We start from the raw sequence: 27,242 nt of genomic DNA, 5'->3' as shown, positions 1-27,242 counted from the left end.
TCAACTGGATGTTTCTATAGTTGGTACCTTGAAATTAAAATAAAAAACCAATTATTTCAATCAATTTAAAACATATAAGAACACTGTTGCCCCTTAGGATGCATAGACAAATAAGACCTTCAAATTGTTTTCTGAAACCAGCAGCTGCAGGTTCTACTTCAATCTCAGTCGGAGCATCTGCTGTGAGGAGACTTAAATGTTAACATGACACAGACTAAAGCACCCCTGAAGAGAGACATAGGACACTTAAAACTCTTTTTTGTATTCTACTACCCACTGCCACATGTAAGGCTGGAAGTAGCTGAGAGTAAAAGCATCTTTTAATAAAAGAAGAAAATAGCTAGTTTCTCTATTGAAGGCAATTTGAGTGCCAGCTGAAAGAACTTCATAGGCTTCACAGTGGAGATCCCACAGCTCCACCACGTGAAACACAGTCTAGGCTGCTGTCAGATTTAGCAAAGGGAACAAATCTCTAAAGATTGTAAGTATGCAAAGGCCTCTGGTGTTTTTGTTATTTATCTCAAGCGAGCTGCTGGGTGCTTAACTCTTCGGAAAATCTGCCCTTAGTTTAAAAAAAAAGACTCTTTTCTTTAACTGTATTATTGGACTTGCCATCAAAATAAATAGTTTATTTTAGCCCCTTTTGGAGACAGGAAAAACCATAATTTTCTTCCTTACTCTGCCTAATCTCAAGGCCCTGGATTGCAGTAAGTGTTTTCGGTCCCCAAGGACTGGCATCTATAACCTAAACTGCTCACAGGAGGTTCCTCCAGAAACCATCCCCCCAGCTAATGTAATTGTTTTCAGCACTTTGAGATCTACAGATGAAGAGCGCTATAAAGAGCTAGGTTTTATTATTATTATTGTTATTATTTTAAACTGAAAGTGTTTTAATTTTATAATTAGAATAAACCTCTCCAAGGAGTACAAATGAATGTGCAACGCTTGGGAGCTTCCTGCCTCACTGAGCACCTTCCCTGTGCTGCTGTCACCTAATACTAAACCACCTTGTTGTTGTACTGCATCCATTGTGATGGTAGGCAGGAAAACCAATTCTTACATCGTTCACCCCAGTGAGGAGCTCTTTTAGTTAATATCTGCTGACCAATCTATACAGAGAGAGGCGAGAAACCAGGGAATGCCTGACAAAAATCAATTCATTTATTCAAGGGGAAAATATTTATGAAATAACAAAATAGCCAATTTTTCCCCTTCTCTCATTCGTGTGTGTGCGTGTGCAGACACACGCCCCCATGATTAATTCTGAGGAACAGAAAGTGACTGGGAGGATGCTTAACAAGTTTTTGTTCCTGTTCTACAATAAATACCATTCTGCATATGCTCTTGTCATAGGGCAGTGTGAGGTATTTTACAAGTTCAGGACTGGCCAGTTTATTTGGGTTTGGCGGTACCCAATAAGGGGCGTCACGCCAGGGAAGAAGTTGGATCATTGGCTAATTGGAAGTGAGACCTACCCAGGAATGGTGGGAAGAGCCAGTCCCAAACCTCCCCCCTACCTCCCTTGCAAAGAACTGCTCCCCCCGTTCTTCTGCCCTACCTCTCTATTTCCTGGTGACAAGTCCTGTCCCTAACTCATGAACATAAGAAGCAGCGAGTGGATAGCTCTGAGTAGTGTGAGCAACTGTAGAGTGGGGGAGGTCCTGGCACAGAGCCCATAGCAGCTCCATCCCAGTGATCAGGCTGGTGGGAGAGGTCAGTTCTGTGTAGAATGGAGTCTCTGCCTGTGCAGTGGGCACTTTCAGCACCTGTGCTAAGAGGGGGTTGGCCTTTACTAGCAGGTAACCAGGGAGGACTTAGGGAGGTGACTGGGGACAGGGAGTGGGAGAGAGAAGGAAGATGAGTTTTGTACATTCCCATCTTTTGTCTTAGAACATTACATTCATGTTAAGGGTTAAACTCTTCTCTTGTATTGTGGCATTCTGCGGATGCCACAACTACATTGCTGTGCTGCTATCTGCCCAAAAGACAAGTGGGTGATGCTGCTATTACTTAAAAAAGTCAAGTTCTGCCCTGGGCTGAGCCATGTGTATTTATTGGGAAGAGGGAGTTTGGAGCCTATTACTTCCAATTTCCCCCGGAAGCAAGTGGACAGAATCTCTATTACAGCTGTTCAGGAGCACACCAGGGGTAGGACCTGGCCTCTGTCCCGGCAGGGATACGTGCTGCTATCTAGCGTGTTTAGCTCCCAAGGAATATGTGCTGCTATCTAGCATATCTAGCATGGTTAGGCTCCCTGCTGAATAGCACATATGCTGTGCCTTGCACTGGCAGGATGGCTCTTTTTATCAGCGACATGCTGGCACTTTCTATTCCCCCAGCCCATGAGTCAATGAGGGCAGGATTTCATAATTATCTAGTGTCAGTTTCTCTCTAGCACAACAGTCTTTTAAAATAGAGGAGATAAAATGTTAGTCTTCATGTGGACGTTGGTGAGGAAGTTACAGTGTGCCATATGTGCTCAGATAAATTTGAGAAGCTAATTCCTTCCTTCCTTCCCACTTTCTCTGTGGAGCTAGCAATGTGGGGGATTACAAAGGAACACAGAACAGATGCTGATTTACTTCTCCTGTTTTATTCTTGACAAATCTGAATTACTGTTAGGATTTTTGGAGATATTAAAAAGTTAAGCATCATAAGGTATTTTGGGGGATGAAAAATGAATGTCTTCTTAAATGACCCTTAATAAATATGGGTCCAAAAAGAATGCTTCATATCCAAGAGCATAATTTTGTTTTGGTTAGCTTGCTGTATGCCACAGAATAATGTAATTATATTTTCTCTGTGTGTATTAAAGCTTTAAAAATATTGCTTGTTCAGTTTGGTAGGATTTTTTTAACCATTTCTCCCTTACCTTGGAGGGCCATGGGGGCCATATTAAAAATACCTTGACTAATCCTTTAAATTTTTTAGTCTATTTAGAACACAGTAATGAAGTGATCTTGTACAATTGCCATGTTTTCCCTCCATCTTTGCGGCATTATTGGCTCACTCATGGCAGAGTGTGCCAATGTACTGTACCTTTCACCAGGAAAACTCTCAATTATTCGGCACAGGATGCTACAAGAACAATGTGGCCAGGGTTCTCCATCTGGAGAATAGAATCCTTAATTCAATTTCTAGATCTACCAGATATACAATGTATTGTTGCCATCTCCCTCTGGATCAACTATATAGACCTGAACGTATTTCAGCATATTTTATAACATTTAAGCTTTGATTATCTTAAGTCACACTAATAATATATGTCTGACAATCATTAATTTGCAGTTTTCATGCATTGTGTAGTATTTTGGAATTTTCAACTTTTTAGAAAAAGAAAAGGCCAACACAGAAGTTTTTTAAAAATAATAATTTGCAAAGTAACCTAACACTGATACCAGCTGAATGGCAAACGCAGCTTCAAAATCAGGAATTACTGTTTATATAACTTTGCTGTCCCTTGAGCTGTGATTTATTTTATGTTCTACAGGATAGAAATATGCTAATTAAAGAGAGCTTAGCGGGCAGGTTAAGCCTAAAATATAGTATAAATAACTGTTTGTTAAAAACCTAACATCAGTAATAAAGAATGAGTGTGTGTGAGACAAGGTGGGTGAGGTGATATCTTTTATTGGACCAACTTCCGTTTGTGAGAGAGAGAAGCTTTTGAGCCACACGGAGCTCTTCTTCAAAGTGTGTGTGTGTGTGTGTGTGTGTGTGTGTGTGTGTGTGTAACTATACACTATGTGGTAATTCTACTTGCTGTGACACTGGATCAGCCTGGTGCACACAATACGATACATCTCAAGTGGCCTGGTCCAGAGAGCAAACCTCGATGCTCCCTTTTCATTTCGCCTTTGAAAGCTGTCTGGCTTTCTAATGTCTCCCTAATAGCACATGTCCTGAGCTCCCCATTGTTCAGCTAAATGTTTCAGTCCCCAGATTACAATGGCACTGGGTTCTACAGCACAGTGTGCTAGACAGGAAAACTGAAAACAGAAAATTAACCCCGGGGCTTGGTTACGTATAAGGTGGAAACTCAGCCATTCTGAAGCAGTATGGGAAAAGCTGTGCTGCATCACTGCTAAATGATCCATAGTGCAATTCCATTGTCTGCAGATAACAAACACTTTCCTGCCAAGCCAGCAAGGCATTTCATGACTTAGCAAGTGGAAAAGAAAGTTTAGGAGGAGCTACTAGCCTCTTATTTACAAGTGCATGCAGGGCACAGACATATTTCTACCCTGAACCATACTTTGATTATTGTTATGAAGTGCTCTGAAATGCCTACTTGCAATATAAGTTAGGAAGATTGATTCTAATCTTTAAGGACCAGACAGCATTTTGTGATGCCTGCATGATCAACTAATGAGATTGTGAGACACGTTTTTTAGAATTGCATGTATAAAATTACATTTTCAGGTTTTTTTGCATGCCCAATTACTGTGATTGCAAACTCCAGGTGAGATGTGTGTACCATGCATATATATATATATATATATATATATATATATATATGCGTAGTATGAATGTATAGAGATCTAACTAGCTATTTGCATATGCAGTTACCACACATGTGCACCCAGTCTTGCCCTGTATGACTGAATAGCTATGCATTTGAATGTGTCATACTAGTATTATCGTACTGTGTACAACTATACTGTGCTCTGTTGCCATGTACAGCTGTGTATTGTACTGTGTACTGCACTGCACAGCAGAAAAAATTTGCTTCTATTTTATTTTTTTTAAATGCTCAAAATCTAAATGAAATGTTGTGTTTCAAGCCAAACACATTTTTTTGGACTTTTCAATTCACCAAAAGCTTCAAAAAATTTTTTGTTTTGAGTCTGCCCAGAAGTAACTTTTGTTTGTTTGTTTGGTGTGGGTTTTTTTTGTTTTTTGTTTTTTGTTTGGTTTTTTTTGGAACTACTAGGAAACCAGAAAAATCAGTCATTCACATAGCTCTAGTTATAACAGAAGTAAAGCATTTAGAATATATTAACCTGGCAGCATCCCTTTGTCACTACCATAGGCAGACTTCCTGCTTCAGTACAGTGGTAGTAAAACAGTCGTTTTGGGTTGTGCTATGACATTTCAGTGTGAGCAGGAAATACAACAGTCTCACAGCAGCAACTTTGGTGACTTAAAATGGAAGTAAATAAAATAGGTCAAATTATTGTAAAAACTGGCTTGAACTCCTGATTTGAAATTCCTTCATCTGTTGGAGTGATGTTAGCAATAGGTCAGTTTAAAATGAGAGAAGTAATACTTGTGTTCATTTTTATTTTTCATTGTACAATACCTACTTGTGAAAAAAAACTCAGCAAATGTATTACATTTATTCATACATACATACACACACGCGCGTGCAAAAACCTAAGTGAACAGGTTGCTCCATAACCTGAAAGTCAACAGATTTGGACTCTGATGGATGAACAGGGACAGCAAATTCCAGAGCTCTGGAAAGCCATGTCTCCAGTCCTGGTATTTAAAAATAAGGGCCTGTTAGCAAAAGAGTCCCAGCTGACCTCAGGTGTTGAGGTAGAACATAGGGAGAAAGACACGTCAGTAGATGAAGATGGACTGCATTAGCATTTTTGCTCTTTTATGGCCTGATCCAACTCCCAGTGAAGCTAAGGACTCCTGTTCTATGTAGGTGCTTATACCACACTCATCACTGTAGTATCTGAGCTCCTTCCACTACTGCATTAAGCAAGGTGACTAACCTCTGTTACGTGTTGTTTGTTCTCTTATCCTCTCCCTAGGGGGAGACTTCAACAGGGGTGGGCATGGACACACTAAGGGTGAACAAAGTCTAAGAGTCATAAGTGAAATAAGTTTTTGAAGGTCTTTGTTTGGCTCCGTAACACTTAATTAAGGAAAATTCAGGGAGCATAAAATTTCTCTTGGTGCTATTAGGTGATTGGTTCTTTGTACATGCAAACTGAATCAAACCTGGTAGATCTAATTTTAGCTCTGCCAGGCTAAATGTGGTTCCTTTGAATGTTTGTTTTGCTTAATTTATTTGTGTTTTTATTGTATAATTGGTTTCCTGGACTTCATTGACTAATTTTTAAATTTTTCTTCCTTAGGCTTCTGATGATGAATCCTATATCAGTGATGTGAGTGATAACATATCTGAGGACAACACCAGTGTTGCAGACAACGTTTTCCGACAAAGTATACACCATATTTTAAAAAACCTTTAGAAAATTACATTTGTTTTCAGATCATGAGCCAAATTTACTGCTGGTATAATCAGGCACAATTCAGCTGAAATCAATGAAATTGTACCTGCAATGCAATTCCACTGGTGAATTTGGTCCCATGAATGAATTTTGTTATGTTTTTAAAGGGGGGATTTCAATACAATAATATTTTCTTTCCCCCCCACCCAGTTCTTAATGGTGAGCTAGCAGGAGGTGCATTCCGGAATGGACGTCGGACTTGTCTCCCAGCTCCCTGTCCTGATACCAGTAATATCAATCTGTGGAATATTTTGAGAAATAATATTGGCAAAGATCTCTCCAAAGTCTCCATGCCAGTTGAGCTAAATGAACCTCTTAATACTTTACAACACCTTTGTGAAGAACTGGAATACAGTGAACTCCTGGACAAAGCTGCTGAAACTGATGATCCGTACGAACGCATGGTAATAAATTTGGTACAGCACAACTTTGTATATGTGAAAGCTTAGATTTTTCTCATCTTCCCCAGGGGCTCGTTTGTGAATCCTGCACAGTGCTCCATTTTGTCATTCCCCTGGTTGTGAGATTGCCAAGAGAAACGGTGAGACTTTTGGAACCGTAATTCCATCAGCATCCAGATGATGCTGATCTCATCAGAGCTATTAGTTATGATATGATAACCCTGAATGATCAAGTACCTGGCTGGATTAGGCATTTCTCTCTACTCCGACCCCATTTCCTATAATTACAGTTCAGATGGGGATTGGTCTCAGCCCCTAGGATTGAATAAATGGGGATTGGTGGCCATAGGATTTCATTTAAAAGTCCTTGGCTGTACAGTTTTCTTCCTTGGTTTATCAGTGTTCAGTGTGTACATCATTTGTGTAAGATATTTTCCTGAGCTTGAGTGACAGCTAAGTACTTTGCTGTTGGTACAATAGGCAATGGTGATTATAGGTTTGTCGTAGTTTGCTTGCCCATTGTGCATATCACTTACATTCATCGTCTATAGAGAGTGTCTGTAAGTATTACTAAGTTTATACCTCATTAAAAGTCTCACTAATGACTAGGAAGTGCATTGTGAATTTTGCAAATTAGTGAGTAAACACCCAAACACAATAAAAAGCTTGGGGATATTATATGTACATTTATTTAGTTGGTGTAGTTTCTTATTAAGGATACCCACACACAAATGTCAAATGTGAGTGAAGGTTGTTAGACGGCACAGGCCACCAAGGCAAACTATAAAAAGCAAGGATCAGCATCCCAGCCACACTTTCATCATCAGTTCTCATTCTTGCCCTCAGCTACCTCTCTTTCTTCAAGGTGCTAAAGATGATGGATCTGTGCCAGTGTGTACTGCATCCTGCTTGGGGCTTGAGGGCAGAACTGGAGGAAAGGAGACTGCGACTGGGAGCCAGTGGGCAGGGGTAACGTAGGTGTGGGAGTGATGGGAGGCCAGGGAAGGGGAGAGAGTGATTGGATGAGGAGTCGAGTAGGATCGGCTGGGCTAGCAGCCTGGCGGGGCAGGATGAGACTGGAAGAGGCTAGGATAGGGAGTACAGATGCGGGAGACTGGGACTGGCTGGGTAAAAGGGCTGGGACTGGAATGAGAAGCCTGAAGAATGGAGGGTGGGATTGGTTAGGAGAAGAGAATGGGACTGGGTCAGTGAGCCAGCGGGCAGGGGGAAGAGATATGACTAGGGCAAGGATAGCTGGAGGGATAGGGCCAGAAGGGGTCATGCTTGGGGGAAATGGGCAGATTAGAGCACATTCCCCTACTGAGTCGAGAATGGAACCCAAGATTCCTGAGTCCTCTGCTGTCAGCAAATATCCGTGAAACCAACTGGGAAAGTGTCTCATCGCCCTCTAGTGCTGGTCCATTCAGAGGATGACAACCAGCTGCTGCTATCATTTACTCAATTAGCTCAAGTGACAGAGTGTTCTGCAATGGATCTAAAGGTTCCAATCCTGCTGATGAATCATGTGGGTGTCACTATGATGCTACATGATGGAATTTCTGTTTTTGCAGTTTGCTTTTTAAAAAACCTAGGAAATTACACACAAAAAACCTGTGATGAAAGAACATTAAAATTGCAAAGTCATGCCCAAGTTAGGAAATAACAAAATTAAGGTTGTCTGTCCTGTTGGACACAAGAGGTGAATTGTGGGAAGGCATTGGAGGCCTTTCAGCACACAGGTGATTTAGCCTGAGACATTATTACAAAGTGGGAGGGTTATCAGCCCAAGTGAAAGAAGCATCCAGGTTCTAGGCTGTGCCGCAGTTGGGACACCAATCCTTGGTTTAAAGCACCATTAAACTTGGGTGAGAGGGTTTTGTGTGTGGACAGGAGGTGGATTAGGATCAAAGCCTAAATTAACTGTGTAGTGAAGACATATCCTAAGTGAGCACTGTCGGTTCACTGTACACTGAATAAGGCAGGGATCCTGAGGAAAAAAATAGTATGTGATCACATAATTAAAAACTGTATCATAACACACGCATCCAAGAAAGCCAGATTAAAGTTGCACAGTTCATGATAAACGAAGTGGCTTGGTCTGAGAATGAACACCATCAGGTAGAAGGTGTCATCTCAGAAGAAAGTTAACAGAAGATGATAATGGCCATAAAGGAAAACAAATAGTGTCACAGAAACAAAAATCCAATTCTTATTGGTCTCTGTTGGGAATTCTGATCTTATACACACGCACACTTCAATGATCCAGAGTTCATATGAGACCTGTTACCCCCTCTGCATCATTGCCCCTCGGTAGAGATCAAATTCCCACTGTATATTCTTTGCTCCCTCAGTGAGTTCAGAGAATCAGATTTTGAAGGGATTCACCCATTAGTGAACCAGTCAAAGTGATGCTTTGCTCAGATGCCAGCTGGAGATAATGGAGGGGGCTCATTTAGAGCTCCATTAGGTCCAGGGAATGTGAGCGAGAAAGCATGAGGGTGGAGATATGTGAGCAGTGGTTGGTGGAGGGAAGGTAGCACAGGTTGAATGAGAACTGATAAGGCGACTATAGATGGGGCGTGGAATGACTTAGCTGCTTATTTCCTGCTGGTGAGGCAGCTTGGCAGCAATAGAAGTAGAAGTAGCTGATGGAATTTGACAGTTCTGTGGGCTAATTTTGGCAAACTCAGTTAGTTTATCCTGAATGAGGAGAATATCTTTTTATGGACCAGATTGTCCACAGACCCCGAGCAGAGCTCAGGCACAAACGGGAAGGGCAGTCCTGGACCAATTGCAGCTCCCCAATCCTGCACCATCTGGCCCTAGCCTAAATTACTGCTGCTGAGCAATAGCGCTATTTTAGGCCACTGGTATAAGGTCCCTCAGGGTATGTCTGTACTTCGCAATAAAATACTCACAGCTGGCCCATGTCAGCTGACTCTGGCTCACAGGGCTCGGGCTGCGGGGCTGTAAAATTGTGGTGTACATGTTCAGACTCAGGGACTCTCCTGCATTGTGGAGTCCCAGAGCCCAGGCTCCAACCCGAGCCCTGACATCTACACTGTGGTTTTATAGCCCTGCAGCCTGAGCCCTGCAAACCTAAGTCAGCCGACACAGCCCAGCGGCAGGTGTTTTATTTCAGTGTAGACGTACCCTTAGAGACCTCACGCCAGTAGAGAACAAGGCATACTTTGCTGCATCCCTGGGGTGGGGGAGACATCTGGTGAAGGAGGCAGCTCCACCACCTCTGCCAGTTTTGTGCCAGAGGAGAGTGAGAGGAATTCTCTTCTAGTCAGTTATGGCTAAAATATGAAAAATGTGGAGACAAAATTTAATCTGAATTGAAAGGAAGAAACAAAGAGATCAGTACAACTTCAACTGTGAATTCATCATTACCAATACCTCTATAATGGCACTTCAAAGCAAATAGTAAATGTTCTGTAGTATATTTTGTAAACGTAATATTCTTAATATTGTGAGACTTCAGCTAATACAAACTCTGCCATTAAACCTCTGCTGAGGAATGGTGAGAGATCATCAGTTTTTGTTTGTAAATTATGGGCTGTGTAGATCCTATTGTATTGTTTTCTGTTTTCTGTGTGCCCAGAGGTTATGGTGATATGCAGCTCAAAGGTTTGTGTATTATTCAGATACATATATAACCAGATGCTGCAGGCTTTCCTTTCCATTAATTTCTCTGCAGGCCATTGATAGTTTTCTATTACTATGTAGCCCTTCAAATAGTGAATGAATAAAGGGGCAATTAAGTGTTTTTAAATGATAAATTTATTCACACTGCTGCCCACACAATTGACAATGATGAGGGAGCACACCGAGGAATCTTTAGCTGTTTTTCTGTGTTTTAACAGGTTCTCATAGCTGCCTTTGCAGCTTCAGGGTATGCCTCCACTTACTACAGAGCAGGAAGCAAGCCATTCAATCCAGTGCTTGGTGAGACTTATGAATGTATTAGGGAAGACAAAGGGTTCCGATTTTTCTCAGAGCAGGTAAAACCTGTTTCTATGTAAATCTTCATTTCTTTGGACAGCGGAGTGACTTTAATTTTTCTTTATGGTTAAGATCTTGTATTCCCACTAGAGTAAAGAGAGTTTGATGTGAAAGTTATTAAATCCAGAAAAAAAAGTACAATAAACTAAAATGATTTATATAAAATATATCCTTTAATGTAGGAGACTGTAAAATAAAGTTTACTTCATGTTAAACATGCTGAGGCTTTTTGTTTGTTTGTTTTATTGTAATATACATAACTGAATAGTTTTTAGCTTGAGGTAACTGTCAGTTACACTGATTTTTTTAAAATGAAAGACTTCTTTTGTGTTAAACAACTCCTCGCCACTGTAATTTTTTTTTCAGGTTAGCCACCATCCACCCATTTCTGCCTGTCACTGTGAATCAAAGAATTTTGTGTTTTGGCAAGGTATATATTTTAATTCAAAAGCCTAAAGATCAAGTTTTTAATAAAATAAAAAGTTTATGATCTCACAATTATTATAATTAGGGATGTAGTTCTCTGGAATTTATTTAATAGATTAGTTGAGGATCGTTATTAGATTAAGTTATTGCTGGCTGTTGCTTTAAAGTGTTTCAATTTCAAACTGTAAGGAATGAGGCGATGCAGTATTTTATCATCCATGCCAGAGTGACTTGCATTATGTTTGTTCTGTGTCTTTATTTAAAAACTTTATACAGAACACACTGTTATCTGTTAGGAGACAAGGGATAGATTAATCTCTCTGATATAAGGTTGTCCCTCCGGAATAACCTTTTTTCTGTCTTCAAAACAGGTTAATGTTCTGTTCAAAAGCGGCAGTCTGGCATAGATCATCTGGTATGCCATTTAGTGGCGTAGATCTCTGAAGGTATAATATTTTGATCTTTTGTAATTTTCTAATATTTCACTCTATCATTTAGATATCAGATGGAAAAATAAGTTCTGGGGGAAATCAATGGAAATCCTGCCAATTGGAACACTGAATGTGACTTTTCCAAAGTAAGTTACTGTCTTGTTTCCTTTGGCTATGTTTTTTTGTTTGTTTTTTAAATCTAGGAAGATGCTTTTCCTTCTGAGGGCTGGATGGATTGTGGTGGGGGAGTAGAGATCCCACATGATTAGCAGCTGGCAGGATGTGAGCTCCCTGCTCTGATCTCCGATTACATACAGGATGAGGTACTGAAGCATTGCTGGAGCCTTAAGGCTCAGTCAGGCGCTTGGAGGGAAAACCCGGGAACTCTCTAAAAGCATCTCACTGGTAGAGGAGAATAGATGCATGTGAGGTGGCACTAACTCCATACCCAGTCATTGGAATGCTGGGCTGCCCAGAGCAAATCTGTTCAATACTCTGTCGGCAGCTGGCGCTCTGTCTGCCGTAGGGCTCTCAAGGGTGCTAATGCTGGGCTCATCTGAACCAGGATTAACACAAGAGGAAACGTTTCAAAATCTTCTGTTGTGTAGACAGAGCCATATGGCTTCCTTCAAATGCAGCCCTCAGGGAGGGGACAGAGGATTTGGTCACAGAGGTAGAGTGGTGTGTGGCCTCTCAAAGCCTGGGAATCTGCAGATCTTGCACCACTGACCGCTCTGGGACAGCATTCTCAACTCGGATGCACTGGCCAGGTACAGGCTTGCAAATAGCAAACAGTGTTTTTTAAAGCCTTTTTTTTAAATGATTGATTTGCCCTAAAGTTTGTTAACATGTCCGGGATTGAGAGGAAATCCTCCAGGGACATCTCGATGAGCCTTTGCAGAAGGTTTCTGGGCAAGGCATCCTTGTTCCGCCCATGGGTAGGACACTTACATGCCATGCCATGTAGCAGTAATCAGGTATCAGGACTGCTGGCATTCAAGAAGCATCCGCTCTTTATCTTGTTCTGTTATCCTCAGCAAAGTGATATTCATCAGGATAACCTGGTTAAAAAGGAATTTAAGGCCATGCGGGGGGGGTAAATCACTGAGACAGTGGCTTACCATGGGCATGCAAGCTGAAAATTCTGATGCCTGGACCTGATGTGTCTGTGAGATCTCTGTAAGAGCTGCAAGCGGTCACTATTAAATGGAAATCACATGTGCTAGGTGAATAGTGATGTTCACTGTGAAACATATAACCATTGTTCTGTAAAAAATGTCTCTTTCTATATATATATCTCATGCAGCAGCAATTTTTTTTTGCCCCTCCTCCCCCCCCATCAAAGCAGGCACAGATAAGCGGAGTTCTGGATATTATGGAAGTTACACGCAATGAAAGAGCATCTCTGATGAGTGGAAGGAGACGTTTTTTTAAATTACAGGAAGAGGCCAGTGAACGGAGGAGGAGGACAGACAATGAGAGAGGCTTTTATAATGAATCAATAAAGAATTCATGCTTTTTAAATAAGTGACTTTATTTGCATAATAAAAGCTGGCTTCATCAACAAACACAGCAGTCACACTGTACCCTGGCCATTGATGAACACGGCCAAATGCACATTCCACCACCATTCTGCACTTGCTCAGCCTGTATTGAACAGATCCTGACCACTGTCCAGGCTGCCTGTGTATGGCTTCATGAGATGCATGGCAAGGGTAGGCTGGGTCCCCAGGATAACGACAGGCATTCAACATCCCCAACTGTTTATTTTTTGGTCTCCCCACAGTAGATTTTCCAACTCAAATTGATTGCCCAAAATCGGGCGTCAAATGGATAGAATCTGCCCATACCATCAGGATCTCCCAGAACCACCCGCGACATGATTTTTTGCCCATCAGGCACTGAGATCTCAACTTAGATCTCGAGTGCAGATCTTAGATCCCTTTGGCAGTACAGCTTCCGTAGGGAATCTTTCTTACATTTTCCTCCATCTTGTCACAAAGTGGAAGCTAATACTATAAGAACAACATTGCATTTTGCATATATCTATTGGCCTGGCTATCTGACAGGTTCAGAGGGGAGCATGCCATGTATAGCATCGGCTCCCTGGCTCTATTCCCCCCACCCCAACTCCCCAGGACTGGGGAAGCTCTGACTGCATGGAGTTGCCAGAGGAATTATCAGGAAAGGGGACAATATGCCACTGAGTTACTGCTCCCCACTTCCTCTCTATTCTTTCTATTCCAGACCTATTTTACTTGTATTAGTTCTCATTGCTTCTGAGAGAAATACATGGTAACCGGGACTCTAGTCCACCACAGCATTGTAGATCATGCTGAACTTATCCTACTGAAGTCGCTGATCAGGGCCGAAGTGTTCAGCACTGCCAGGATTGAGCCTTTAATGCAGGACTTTAGTGGTTTCTAGGGCCTCTCGTGGTCCCTCTATAATGGGGTGAATTTCACCCATGTAGAATAATTTAGGATTAATGATGGGGAATAATAGTTACTGTGGAAGCCACACTTTTAATGAGCCAGACTACTGATTCAAATGTTTTTGAGGGATTTCATTATTTTGGATATGTGATTATCTGACTGGATTTCACTTTTTGTCAGTAATACTGAAATTTAATTTACGTTACCAATTATATATTAACTTTATTCCCAGGTATGGTGATTACTACGTGTGGAACAAAGTCACCACCTGCATACACAACATCCTTAGTGGAAGGAGATGGATAGAGCATTATGGAGAAATAACGATCAGAAACACAAAAAGCAGTGTTTGTATTTGTAAGCTCACATTTGTCAAGGTAACTTATGATTTGTCGTGCAATGGTAATATGTGACAAAAAGTAAGCAGAACTGTTTTCTTAGCCTAGACCTGGCTACAGTTTTCTTGGTCTTCTGCTGTTCCCCTAAATTCCTTCTTCCCTGTTCTGTATCATCACCACTATCTTATCAGGTAAGAAGCCCAATAACAAAACGCCACCTAAGTTGTGATCTGAGATGTCTGCCAGTATTAACATGTCTTTGTTATTGCTGGACCAGCCCATTTGATGTCAGTGTGTTTCTGTGCCCATTTGATGTCGGCAGCACTGACAATAAATTACTGTTTTTTAATTTTAAAATGCAGATGGCCAAATTCTGTTCTATTAAGCCAGTAAAAACCAGGAGGAACTCTGTTCTTCAGAGCAGTTACTCTGGATTTAGACTGTTCTAACCATGATCAGAATTTGGTCCTAAGTTTCTTATCTATTTAGAATAATGGTGTTCTGCTTCATTGTATTTATATATCCTGGTGATAGTTCTGTATAAAAACAGTAATATGGATGTGCTAGAGCTGAATTTTTTTGTAAAAATAATTAAAATAACAAGTTTATCATCACTGGTGTTGCTACATACACTTCAGTGTCAAAAGGCCCACCTCAGTTGCTGCAGTGATGCATTATAGTTTGTCTCAGGTGAGGACTTAGTCAGTGCTTTGGAACCGGACTGTTTAAAGGTAAAAGGGAAGGGAATAGTGATGTCTGAGAAAAGGAAGACATAGAAGAGAATGAGAGAAAGCAAATGCAGGGTGCTGTGGGATGAAAGTAGCTCCCCCTCCCTCCTCACACACATTTAGTTAACAGGATCTGGGCAAAGAATTCTCCAATCTTTAGAGTGGCAGTGTCAGCAGCTTAGGCATCTGGGGAGAGAAAAAAATATACATCTGATTTTTTAACTTTAAGGAGGAGGGTCTGTTTCTACTACAGAATGGTGTAGGAATCTGACTGGTGAAGAGGCTATATATTACCAGTGTGCACAGATAATTAAATGAGCTCGAACCCCTTTATAAACAACCAGACTGCTATTTTCATCAGAAAATACTGCTATGTTCAGTAAACATATACATGTTGACGCACCCAGTATTCCAATTTTCTTCGTTTTAAATTGCAGCCATTATGGGGATTGGCAGTAGATTGAGGTGGGACAAAAGAGAACTTTGATGCAGAATCTGGAACCACCCATCAGTGGCAGATAAGAAGCATTTGCAATATGTATAGATTCTTATGCAGAAACATTCTGTTATGTTATTACTTAATCCTTCCTGGAGTGCCGGGAACTGGACTAGATGACCTACTGAGGTCCCTTCTAGTCCTACACTTCTATGATTCTGTTGTTTTCCTATCTATAAAATATTGTGAACCAAATATTTTTCATTGTAATCCACTTGTTTAAAAGTATGTTCAGGTATACAAGGAAACTTTTCCTTAGTTAGTTTTAGAGATGGACACAATGGCTCATCATATTATGTTGTTCCAAAATGTTCCAGGCTGCCATTTTCTGTTTTGTGTTTTAATGTAAGTAATATTCAGTTGGACTAAATTCTAATTCCTGAATTGCCAAAAATGTGCCTGGTACTGTAAAAAGATACCTAATGATGGAGTCACAGCCCATTAAGACTTTATAATCTAAACAGGGTAGACATCTGTTTGGCAAGCTAATTCTGTATAGATTTGCTGAGATAATTTTTGTAGCAGAACTGCAAAGATGTCACATCCTTATGCATGTCTTCAATTTCAAGAAATTAATAGCCTCTAATTTTTCTTTGTTGGGGATGTGGCTGCAGTTGACTTTTATGTGTCGCAATATTTAGAAGGATGTAGTGAGATATTGTGATATACAGTGTGACAAGGAAATCAACTTTGTTCACTTTCCTCACTTTGGTACATTTTCAGGTGAATTATTGGAATTCAAATGTAAATGAAGTCCAAGGGGTTGTCATGGACCAAGAAGGAAAGGTGGTCCATCGCCTCTTTGGAAAGTGGCATGAAGGGCTATACTGTGGGGTTGCACCTTCAGCAAAATGTATATGGAGGCCAGGTAAGAAAATTCTGGTCAACTGAAATCCTTCAGGTGGCTTTAGTCTCACTAAACACTGCATTTAGCCACCCATTTTAAATACAAATTGAGAAACAAAATATACAGCTAGATAAATAACGAGATATTGGCACAGCAGCTATCGGTATCTTTTATTATTGAATGTAAAAGTATCTAAAAAGTGTGTGTGCTCCATCTCATGAGTCATTTTTTAGATTTTGCTCCAAATCTGATGCTAAAATTTGGTCACAGGTATTTAGCATGTTGGGAACATAATCTGAGGAAATAAAGGAAATAATTGGATTTTGGAGTAAGAAAAATGTTAATGTTAGCCTTATCCTCCTCTCACACCTGTGCAGATCAGGGTATCTCCATTGGATTAAACAGAATTACATTGGTGTAAAACCAGTATAAGTGAAAGGAGAAACAGGTTGGTTGTGTCAATCCCTTATTGCCCTAATGGTCTGTTTTTCAAAGATAGTGAGCACTTGCAGTTCCCATTGACTTAAGTTTCTTAAAAATTGATTACTTACTTAAAGAGACAATGTGGGTTCAAACCACCATTACCATGCACCTCTTTACTCTAGAGCAAAGTGGGTGTGTAGCCATGTCTTTGTGGGTCACAACTGAGAATACCAAATTCAGGACAAACTGCTGAGAAACAGGGCAGATACACCCCAAAACTGCTGGTTATTTTCCCTTAAGATATACCAAACCAGCAATAAAAGTAAACTTCTGTTTCACCACACTGGCTAACAAGAAGTCAAAACAGCAGTTTCCTTAGGCATTCCAGTCCTTGAATCACCACCAAAAACACTAGACTTAATGATGAGTGGTTCCTTGCAACCACTTTCATCAAATGAAAGGTTCTTCCAATCCCAAAGAACCAGCCACACACCCTGGTCAATATATAACTGAGATCTTACCCAATAAACATGCTTATTTTAGCATCTAAAATCTAAAGGTTTATTTAAAGAAAGAAAGAAAGACAGGTGAGAGTTAAAATTGGTTAAAGGAATCAAATACATACAGTAATTGCAAAGTTCTTGGTTCAGGCTTGTAGCAGTGATGGAATAAACTGCTGGCTTAAGTCAGGTCTCTGGTTGCTCCCAAATCATTGGAAGGACCTCAGTCCCTTGGTTAGAGTGCTCCCGTTAGTATAAGTTCATAGTTCAGAGGTTTGAGCAGGAAAGAGGCAAAATGGAGATGTTTCCAGGGCCTTTTATAGCTTCTGCCATCTGGAGGGAAAGCCATTGTTTCAAACAAAGGAATGGTTCCCTAGCCTCTGTTTGTCAGAGGGTGGAGATGGATAGCAGGAGAGAGATCACTTGAACATTACCTGTTAGGTTCACTCCCTCTGGGGCACCTGGCATTGGCCACTGTTGGTAGACAGGATACTGGGCTGGATGGACCTTTGGTCTGACCCAATACGGCCGTTCTTATGTTCTTAACAAAGCCCTTAGCACAGCTAGTGGAAAATTGGGTAAAAGATGGAGTTTGGAGTCACCTGGGCAAGTCACATGTGCCTGCATAATTTCGCTTAGTCATAGCAGGAAAGTCCATTAAGTGTAGATAGGTATTGCCCATGGTCCATTGTGAGTTAAGTGTTCCTTGTTGAGCCACTTAATTTGAATAGTCCCTTCAAGATGTGCAGGCTAAATACCTTGTGGGTGTTACCCCAGGACCAAAAATATGAGAAATCCAGGTATAGAGCCAATACGCATAACTTGAAATACAAAAATGATACATGCATAAAGATAGCATAATCGTATTCAGCGAATCATAACCTTTCCATAGACATCTTAAATGCAACATTTTGTACAAGATTTGTTGCAATTATACAAGAGTGATGGCAGCAATGATATACATGGTCATCTTTTATCAGATAACATCACAGAGTATATAACAGTCCCTATTCTAATTTGATGGCATTTTACACCCACTTTGCACTGAGTGGAGAGGAGATGTAGGGAAATGGTGAATCACGCCCTACGAACCTGTTTAGGTACCAACATTTGGAGGGAGACCCAATACATTTGCTTTTGTGGAGAATGTTTTATTTTTAACTTGAAAGAAGAAATATTTCAGATATTTCCCAAAAGCAAAGAAAGATTTTAAAAGTCTTGATCTGTTATATACATAACTCTACTGTGTAATAAGTTACCATTAATATTAAATGAAAGATGTTCTACCAAGAAAATAATATTTGATACATTTTAAAATTATATCAAATAAAGGAATTAGAATGTATAAATATTTTATTGGCTGTTATAGCTTTATAAATTCATTGGGCTCTATGTATGTGTTTATAAAAATAGTAAAATAAGCATTTTCTTTCTTAAATATGTTTATACAGGCTCCATGCCAACCCACTCTGAACGTTATTATGGCTTTACAAGGTTTGCTATTGAACTCAATGAGTTAGATCCTGTATTGAAAGATATTCTTCCAACAACAGATGCACGATTCAGGCCAGATCAGAGGCAAGAAATCTCATGTATATGTTTAATATTTATGATTGTTTTATGGCAGAGTTTGAACCCCAGCATTGAATTTTGCCCAGATCTGCACTATAATATGTGCTATGCCTTAGATTCTGCTAGAAAAGAAAATATTAAATATTACGGTAAAAATCTTGGCTTATCCAGCTCAGGAAAGGGAAGCATACAGAGATCCTGGTATTATGAGAATTCTTCTGGAAGAGGCAGAATTCCAGAAATTACCAGCAAATACATGCTCTGGCATGTCCTTTCCTACTCCCATGAATAGAAGCAACGTTTGCCCATTGGTGGTACTTGCTGTTGGCAGTATCATATGACAGCTGGAGAGATGCACATGCCTTACTATAGCTCATGCATGTGTAGCTGGTGAGCCAGCATATCAGCGATTCTTGTTTCTTAGCATTCTCTTGCATGCTAGGGAAGGATCCTATCCTGTTGTTTGTGCAGAGAGTAGGGGGCTTGCTCTGAGGAGCTGAAAATGTAAACAAGACTAAGAAATTATATTTCAGACTCCAAAGTATAAATTAAATAATTTTACTATTTCTTTTTTAATGGGCTCTGGCCTTAAAGCAGGTGCATAGAACTCAGTAGCTCTTTTCAAGAACAAAGAGCTTTTCAAGGCTGCTGGCCTTGTTTTCTGGGACGAATGTTTTTCTGGCAACGTTGTTACAGAATATGCTTTTACAGAAGATGAGATTGTATATTTACTAAAAGATCCATTGTTATCTGTATAGACTTTTGGAAGAAGGAAATGTAGAAGCAGCAGCCACAGAAAAGCAAAGAATAGAGGAACTCCAGAGAAGTCGAAGGCGAAACATGGAGGAGAACAACATTGAATACAAACCAAAATTTTTTAAGTGAGTAAAGCAATTTCAGTAATAAGTCTATAATTTGTTTTCTGTGCCGCCTTCAACATAAGAGGACAACGCAGAGGGCCTCTGCCTCTTAAATAGGCAGGCCCAGAGCAGTATAATAAAGAAGTGAAAAGATGGAAACAATCCAATTTCAAGAAATACTTTCAGAGTGCTGAGTCCTGTCTGAGGCAATTGTAACATATTTTTAAATGAATTGAATACTGACTAACCAAACTAGGAAGCCGACGGTCCCTGTTAGTCCACAAGAGAAGTAAGACATGGGCAACAGCCTTACAAATTTTCTTCATATCACCCTGCCAATGTGCCTCAAGCTTAACAGTGGAGAAGGAAGTTCCAGAGGGAATGTGTCAACTCATGTTTGTCCTAAATTTAGCTGTGTATTTAAAAAAAAAAAAAAGTGGTGGTGGTGGAAAGAAGGTTTAAAATGACTTGAACAGAATTTTTAAGGTAGTTTTTCAAATTGTAATTACTCTGGTTTTTGTTTTGTTTTTGTGGGGAAAGGTCGTGTGGTTTTTTTGTTTGTTTGTTTTAATTAAAACATTCCCTTAACTGGTGAAACTGATTGGCATAATTTTATTGTAGGAAATGAGTGAAATGGAGAAAGGAAACGAACAGCATAAATGGTGGAAGTAAATTAGGCTCCCATCTTGCAATCTGGTCTACATGGTTGGACCCATACACACACACGCAGAGTCCATTGAAGTCAATAGGGCTTCACATGGGTGCAGGGTTGTATGAATCAGATGGTAGAATTGGATCCTTAGAAGTTCTAAAATGCCTTCACTTTTAACACAGGTTATGAAATTGTTTTATTTTTAAATCGCTGATGTTTATGCTGTATCCTTTTAAAATAGTAAATCAAACCTTTATTAAGACAATTTTCATCTGGGTTTGTTTTGTCTTTTTTTTAAATTTTTTTATTTTTTGCTTTTGCAGAAAAGTTATCGATGCCAATCAAAGAGAGAGCTGGGTTTCTAATGACACCTATTGGGAGCTGCGAAAGGATCCTGGCTTTAGTAAAGTAGAAACCCCCATACTCTGGTAAACTGAGAATGTAGATCTAGCAAACATATCACTCTCTGAAGAAAAAATTAATAACTATGCACAATATGTTTCTTATAGCTAAGTGTGGTTTGTGGGTCTACAGAAAACCTACCATTCGCTTTTATATTCATCTTTATAATGGACTTTCGAAAGTGCATTAGACCAGGTCCTTGACCACTTTTGGATCCTTTTTATTTTGCAGCAGCCATTTAAAAATAACCTTTAAAGTTTCATGTATTAAAAATGCAAAGCAAAGGAAGCAGATTCGTTATCCAAAGTTGCTCGGAAGAGGTTGTAATACACAAAACTGCAACTGGTGCTTAAAACAGACATTGAGAGTAACAACAAACAAAATGAAAGAAAAAACATTTTGTTTTAACTTATTTTGTTAAAAACTCTTGTGTTACAACAGTCTATCATTTCCGGCTTGAGGCTAGTCCTTTAGTGTGATGTGCTTGGACTGGCCTTGTCAAAAAGACATAATGCTTTTCTGGAAGCTGTTCCCATTCATATGCCATTGTTCATGCCTTAAGCAAAACATGAAGATATCCAATAAGTCATTTTAAAATATGTATTCTTAGGCTTGTGTGAGCGGCAGATTTTATTCATATTCTGAATATTGGCGATCATGTATTATTAAAAATAAAATCCACCTAAATGGATGAGAAAGGAAAGTGACCTGCTGTACATGCTTTAGCTTTGCGAAGCTGGTTGTGTAATCAGACTCAAACAGGAAAACTAGCTAACTTTGTGACAGTTTTGGTAAATGCATCTGGGTTGCTAGTCAGAAAATTCATATCCAACATGCCTAATGCTGTGATATATTTATCATATGTGCCATTGATTTGACATGGCCTCACACTTTCTCACATTTCCCCATAACTGTTTATACAATTAGAATTCCCCGTAGCTTTGCAACAGTGTTAGAAACACAGAAAGATTTCACAGGAGGTTTTCTCTCCAGAAGTAGGATAGCAATATAAACATAACAGGCACTTTCTGTCATGCACACCATATACTTTACTGGTCTGTTTGTCTGTGCCCACTCCCAACTTGAATTTCTTAGCTGAATTTGTTTGGGGGAGGAGTAGAGGCACTCACGTATGCTGCGTTAATGGCTTTTTGTATTGTCAAAATAGCTTTTATGCAAAATTAATTTTTAGTTTTTCATAAAGTGATTTTGTATTTTTGATTAAGAAACAGGACTCTTATATGTTTTTATGCCACAGTTAAATGTCCATGGAAGGAGGCTGGGCACTTTCTATCTGAAAAAATGACTGAAATGCATAACTGCAGAGGGCAAATATTATTAAAGAAAGTTTTATTAGATAAAAAATTGTATTCCATACTATAGGATCTAGTCTTCTATTAATTCATCTGGTGTTTAAGTAAATTACATTTACCTGTATACATCTTCTGAATGTCCTGATGACACTTCTGTGTGTACACATCTCACATCTGTACACATCTCAAATCTTTTTGCATATACACAGTATATTTACTTTTTCTGCAGTTCAGCATTTCCCACAATTCTGGACATCTGGGCTTCTCTCCTCTCTTTGCAGCTCCGTGGAATCAGATCAGTGTTTTGGTGCCTCATGCTCTGGACAGGATCCCTCTGCTCCTTCTTACCGCCAGATTCTCTGCCTCCATGGCAGCAGATGGTGTTGGTTTCTCTTGCTCTCGCCCTTACCTTTCAATTTGAGTTGTTTCTGCCCAGTTTTGGGGCAGTGGGGAGCAGTGTTCTCCTGCCCCCTTTCCTCCTCCTTCCTGGGTAAGTTACATCTTCAGTAGGTTAACCCTCTCTGAGCATCCACTGCAGCATTTCCCTGTTGGCTCTCCTGCCACTCTGTAAGCATGGCAGGGCAGCCAAGAAAACACAGGGTTAAAGCCAAGCAGTGCTCTGTTTGTAAGGCAGCCTTCCCAGGCTCGGCAGACAGTGAGTTGTGTCCAGCCTGCACCCAGCCAACCAACCCTAATTTAATTAGGGCCGAGGGCTACTAGTCAAAAAGCTAGGTGGGGTCTTCTTCCCACCAAGGCAACTGTGGCTTCAGCCGAGGAAAAATGTACCAGAACCCTCACTGTAGAGCAGGGGGAAGCTCTAAAAGCAAGGAGGACCCTGACCACTTGACTCAGGGGTAAGTAACAGAAAACTCTTGCAGAACAAAGAGGAGAGGCTTGCAGGGCCACCAGTTCCTCCATCCAATTCTTAAAGTGGATCGTGAGCACCTTGGGGAAAGAAGCAGGGCCCTCCCTCCCAAGCTAACCAGGAAGGGTTGGACAAGAATTCCCTCCTCCCCGGGAAATGGTACCCAATAGGGGAGGATTACGAGGAAGACCTCTTGAGATGGCTCCAGACCCTGAGAAAGGTAAGCCACAAAAGGCCTCACCAAAGCTTCGACGCTCCCACAGCGCACTAAAAAGGTTAAAAAGTCAATAAAGGGAAAGAAAAAGGACAAAAAATCCAGTAGATATGAGTCCTTTGACTCCTCTTCCTCCTCCCTCAGCCCCTCCTCCAGTGAGGAAGGCAAGCTGTCTGACTCTGAATCCGAACAGTACAGGCAACAGTGTTTAGCTTGAGGAATGTCAGGCTTTATGTAACAAGATTCAAATCCAGCCTGTTCAGCTCACCTCAGCTGAGTTTGGGGTATGGATGAGGGTCAAACCCAGAGAAGAAAGAGGTGATGGAGGCTTGAGAGAAGCAGCTGGAGGAGGTGTAAGAGGTAATATCAGCATAATCATAACCAGAAAATTACAACTTTTCCATAGACACCTTACTTGACCTCCTTTGTACAAGGTTTGGTGCAACTATAGGACTTTGGTTGCAACAATGATCTATACGGTCACAGTTCATGTCAGTAACATCACAAGCAGGTCCCGGTGGATGCCCAGTTTCTTTGGTTGAGGATACATCGCACACAGATGGAGCATGCACTGTCTATCTCCAAACTCCATCCAAAAAACAAGCTTGAACCAAAACTGGCGGGGCCAAAACAGGGCTCGAGTCCAGCAAATCTTGCATAGGATTTGCGGGAGGAGGATATGGGAGGAAAGGCAGCTCCCCTGGAACAGTAAAGCGGAAGTTTGTGATTCTCGCGAGTGGCAGAGAGATCCCATTGCGGTGTGCCCCACTTGTGGAAAAGGTACCACAGGATGTTGTCGTGCAGTTCCCACTCGTGGTTCAGGCAGAGAATCCTACTGAGTGTATTGGTGGATGCCAGGAAGATACATAGCCTGGAGCGTGATGATGTTTGATGCCCTATTTCAAGAGATGGATGGACTCTGAATAGAGGGAGAGAGTTCTGGCACTGCCTGTTTGTTGATGTAGACCACCACTGCAATGTTGTTAGAGAACATTTGGATGTGTTTGGCCTGTATGTGGGGAAGAGATGTCTGGTGGGTGAGAGAGACTGCCCACAGTTCTATGAGGTTTACGTGCATCCTGGCTTCTCGAGGCATCCAGATGCCCTGTGCGGTGTGGCTGCCTGGAGAGCACCCCCACCCGTGAGGGAGGCGTCTTTTGTGAGCCTGGCTTGAAGGGAGTACTGACCAGCAGGTGGGTAGAGTCGGTCCACCAGATGGACAGTAGTGCCAGCTGGGGAATCAGGATCTTGCTGTCCAGGTGGTCACATTGTTGTCTTTAGACAGAGAGGAGCCAAGCTGAAGGCAACATGTGAAGACGGGCATGTGGCATGACCGAGGTGCACACTGTCAGATGTCCAAGAAGAGGGAGGCAGCAGTGGATAGTGATGTGGGGGTTGCAGCGCAGGCTATCAGTTTGATTCATGATGGTGATGAAGCGATCCGCTGGAAGGAAGACCCATGCTGCGATGGAGTCGAGCCATGCCCCAATAAATTAGATCGTCTGGGTAGGGATAAGGACTGACTTCTCCTTGTTGAAGCAAACCCCAAGAGATGGATGGAGAGGGAAGATGGCAGAGAGTAGCCGGGGGTGGGAGAGTGCAACAAGGAGACATTCGTCCAGGTAAAGAAAACTAGAGTGGCTGAGACTGCACATCTGTGTTGCTATGACAGCGAAGACTTTAGAGCCATTGCTGTGCCGAAAGGCAGGACCTGAAATTGGTAGGGGCTGTTCCCCAGTGTGAAGCGGAGGAACTTTCGATGGGCTGGCTGAATATCGATGTGGAAATAGGCGTCCTTCATGTTGAGAACCACCAACCAGACCACCAATGAGTTGGGTGTGGGTGAGTAAAGAGAAACTCCACGCCCTTAGTGGGAACAAAGTACCATCTCTCTGCCCTCTTCGGGGCATGGGTGCAGGAGGCAGAAGTATGTCATACCATCTGAGCCGGTTGCAGGATAGCCTTGTTAGTGGGGAGAGCCATCCATGAGGGTCCTCGGCATTGGAGGATGTCCGGCTGTTGAAGCTGGGTGTCCTGGACCTCCTCCAACAGGAGTGCAAGTGTAAATAGCTCCTGATATTGGCGGTGGTCGTCTGGTGGGGACAGAACGGTTGGAATGAGTGCCTCATGTAGGAAGGAACAGGCCTCTGTGAGAACTGGCAGTACCAGTTCCATCTCTCCTTCCCATGCACAGAGGGCGCCGTGGGCACACTGGGGACAGTTGGTACGAAGCCACAGACAAGGCAGGGCACGCTTGGTAAGGATCTTAAGGTGCCCAGTAGTAAAGGTCTCCGAGCATGAGTGGTTCGCACCAGGGTCATAAGCCGGGGCGAGTGAGGAGGTCTGTGCCATGGTTCTGAATTCTGTTGGGGGGCTGGCGAGAATGAAGCCCTTGAACTTGGAGGATAGTTCTGGCAATGGTGGTGCCATTGGTACCAGAGGGTCGAGGTGGGGAAAAGGGATGCACCACTCAGGCAGCAGCAGTAATGGTTCATCTGCCAGGACGGACATGGTCAGTGGGAAGCAGGGGAGAACCAGGGTACAGGAGTAGCAGTTCTTCAGTAGACATCAGCAGGTTAAGGTGGCTAGGAGTACAAGGAGTTGCATGGGATGACCCCGAGGGTCCAGGTGGCATCGGCGGTACGGGCAGTAGGCATGCAGGTGCCAGTGCAGTAATCAGAGCCGGCACTTGTACCATCGGCTTCCACAGGTGCTTGTCCTTACCCTTGAGCCGGGGGAGCTTGGGAGCTGGAGCAGCCGGGTCAACATGTGACTTCTTGCCCAACCTGGCACTGCTTGGGGAGGCAATGCTGCATTTTTGGGCAGTCCTGGACAGGGATCTGCCCTTATGCCCATGGCCCTGTTTCTTCTGCTCATGGCTGGCTTGTCTGATGTTCTCAGTACCATTGGGATCTGTGCCTGAGAGAGGCTCAGTGGAGCACTAACAGTCTGTGACAGGCGGTGCATCAGCGGTTTCATATGGGAACACGCCCACGGGCGCATGGCCTCCTCCATGAGGAACTCCCAAAGTCAAAGTTATTGGGCCTCCTGCTTCCGTGGCAGGAAAGATTACAGAATGCACAATGGTTGGCAATGTGGGCTGCCCTAAGCAGCGCAGCCCTGGTGAAAATGAGTGCGGGCAGTAGGCACCTTTCTTGAAGCCTGGATTCTGGGGCATTGTCCCATTTGGGGTTTCCTCCGCCTCTGGGGCAAAGAAAGAAAACTACACCAAGTATCTATGAACTGGAAGCTACAACCGGAGGTGGATTAAGATTTATTGGGGCCCTGGGCACAAAGAACATTTGGGTCCTCCATACCCCATTAAAAACACAAATGTATCAAAATGCATTAATACAAAGACCCCATTCAGTGTTTACACACCGCATTAATAATAAAGCAAGTCATATCCTAATTCAGTATGCCTAAATTAACTGCTCAATTTTTCTACATAGAAAATTAATATGGTAAAATATATGTAAAATAACTCAAAATGAAATAATGTTAACATTTTAGTGATCTTATAGACTCTTATTTAAGAACTATTAACACCTGTGAGTGTCCTCCCCATTATTATAGTAGCAATGGAACATTAAAACATTTTTTTACATTGCTCATGGTGCTAAACTACAAGAAAAACATACAGGCCAAACCAATAGTCTCTAATACAAGTTCACCAATACCTTATCTTAATTAAATTAAACAACACACTGTACGTGTCAATTGTTTATCAGGCCTGAAACATTAAACAACAAAATACTGTATTTATTTGAGTAATTATTTAAACAAACCCTCTGTAATCCATTTATTATTTCATATTTTCAGATTGATTATTTTCTGATTTAGTATGCATGCCCTTAAAGTTTCACATTCCTTTTAAAGAGATTGCATTTTGTTGTTGTTTTGATTCTGTGACTTTTATCCCATCAAAGATCCCTTTTATCACCATCTATTAAACTGAGAGAAGCTTAGCAAACTAATTACAGGCAGACTTTGCATGTCATTCCCAGGAACATCTTTATATAGCAGTGGAAAAATGTGCTACACTTAATATACTGCAAATGTCTCTCTTTTATAAGCCCATTA

General features: G+C 41.5%; 1 protein-coding gene across 10 annotated transcripts in view; it reads left to right on the top strand.

Annotated features, from left to right (window-relative positions):
• OSBPL6 (oxysterol binding protein like 6) overlaps window positions 1-21,377 on the top strand; it is a 182,292-nt gene extending 160,915 nt beyond the window's left edge. For all 10 annotated transcript variants that reach the window (XM_039495756.1, XM_039495760.1, XM_039495761.1 and 7 more), the window contains 10 exons: window positions 6,093-6,180; window positions 6,399-6,652; window positions 10,519-10,656; window positions 11,024-11,087; window positions 11,582-11,660; window positions 14,182-14,326; window positions 16,235-16,379; window positions 18,733-18,859; window positions 19,612-19,734; window positions 20,689-21,377. In XM_039495756.1, coding sequence (XP_039351690.1) covers window positions 6,093-6,180; window positions 6,399-6,652; window positions 10,519-10,656; window positions 11,024-11,087; window positions 11,582-11,660; window positions 14,182-14,326; window positions 16,235-16,379; window positions 18,733-18,859; window positions 19,612-19,734; window positions 20,689-20,797 — 1,272 coding nt within the window. In that variant the 3' untranslated portion in view covers window positions 20,798-21,377. The remainder of the gene's footprint in view (window positions 1-6,092; window positions 6,181-6,398; window positions 6,653-10,518; window positions 10,657-11,023; window positions 11,088-11,581; window positions 11,661-14,181; window positions 14,327-16,234; window positions 16,380-18,732; window positions 18,860-19,611; window positions 19,735-20,688) is intronic.
• The last annotated feature ends 5,865 nt before the right edge of the window (window positions 21,378-27,242 follow it).

This window comes from Mauremys reevesii, linkage group 11 (assembly GCF_016161935.1).
Source record: "Mauremys reevesii isolate NIE-2019 linkage group 11, ASM1616193v1, whole genome shotgun sequence".
Taxonomy (NCBI): domain Eukaryota; kingdom Metazoa; phylum Chordata; order Testudines; family Geoemydidae; genus Mauremys; species Mauremys reevesii.
This window is presented reverse-complemented; position numbering and strand designations above follow the sequence as displayed.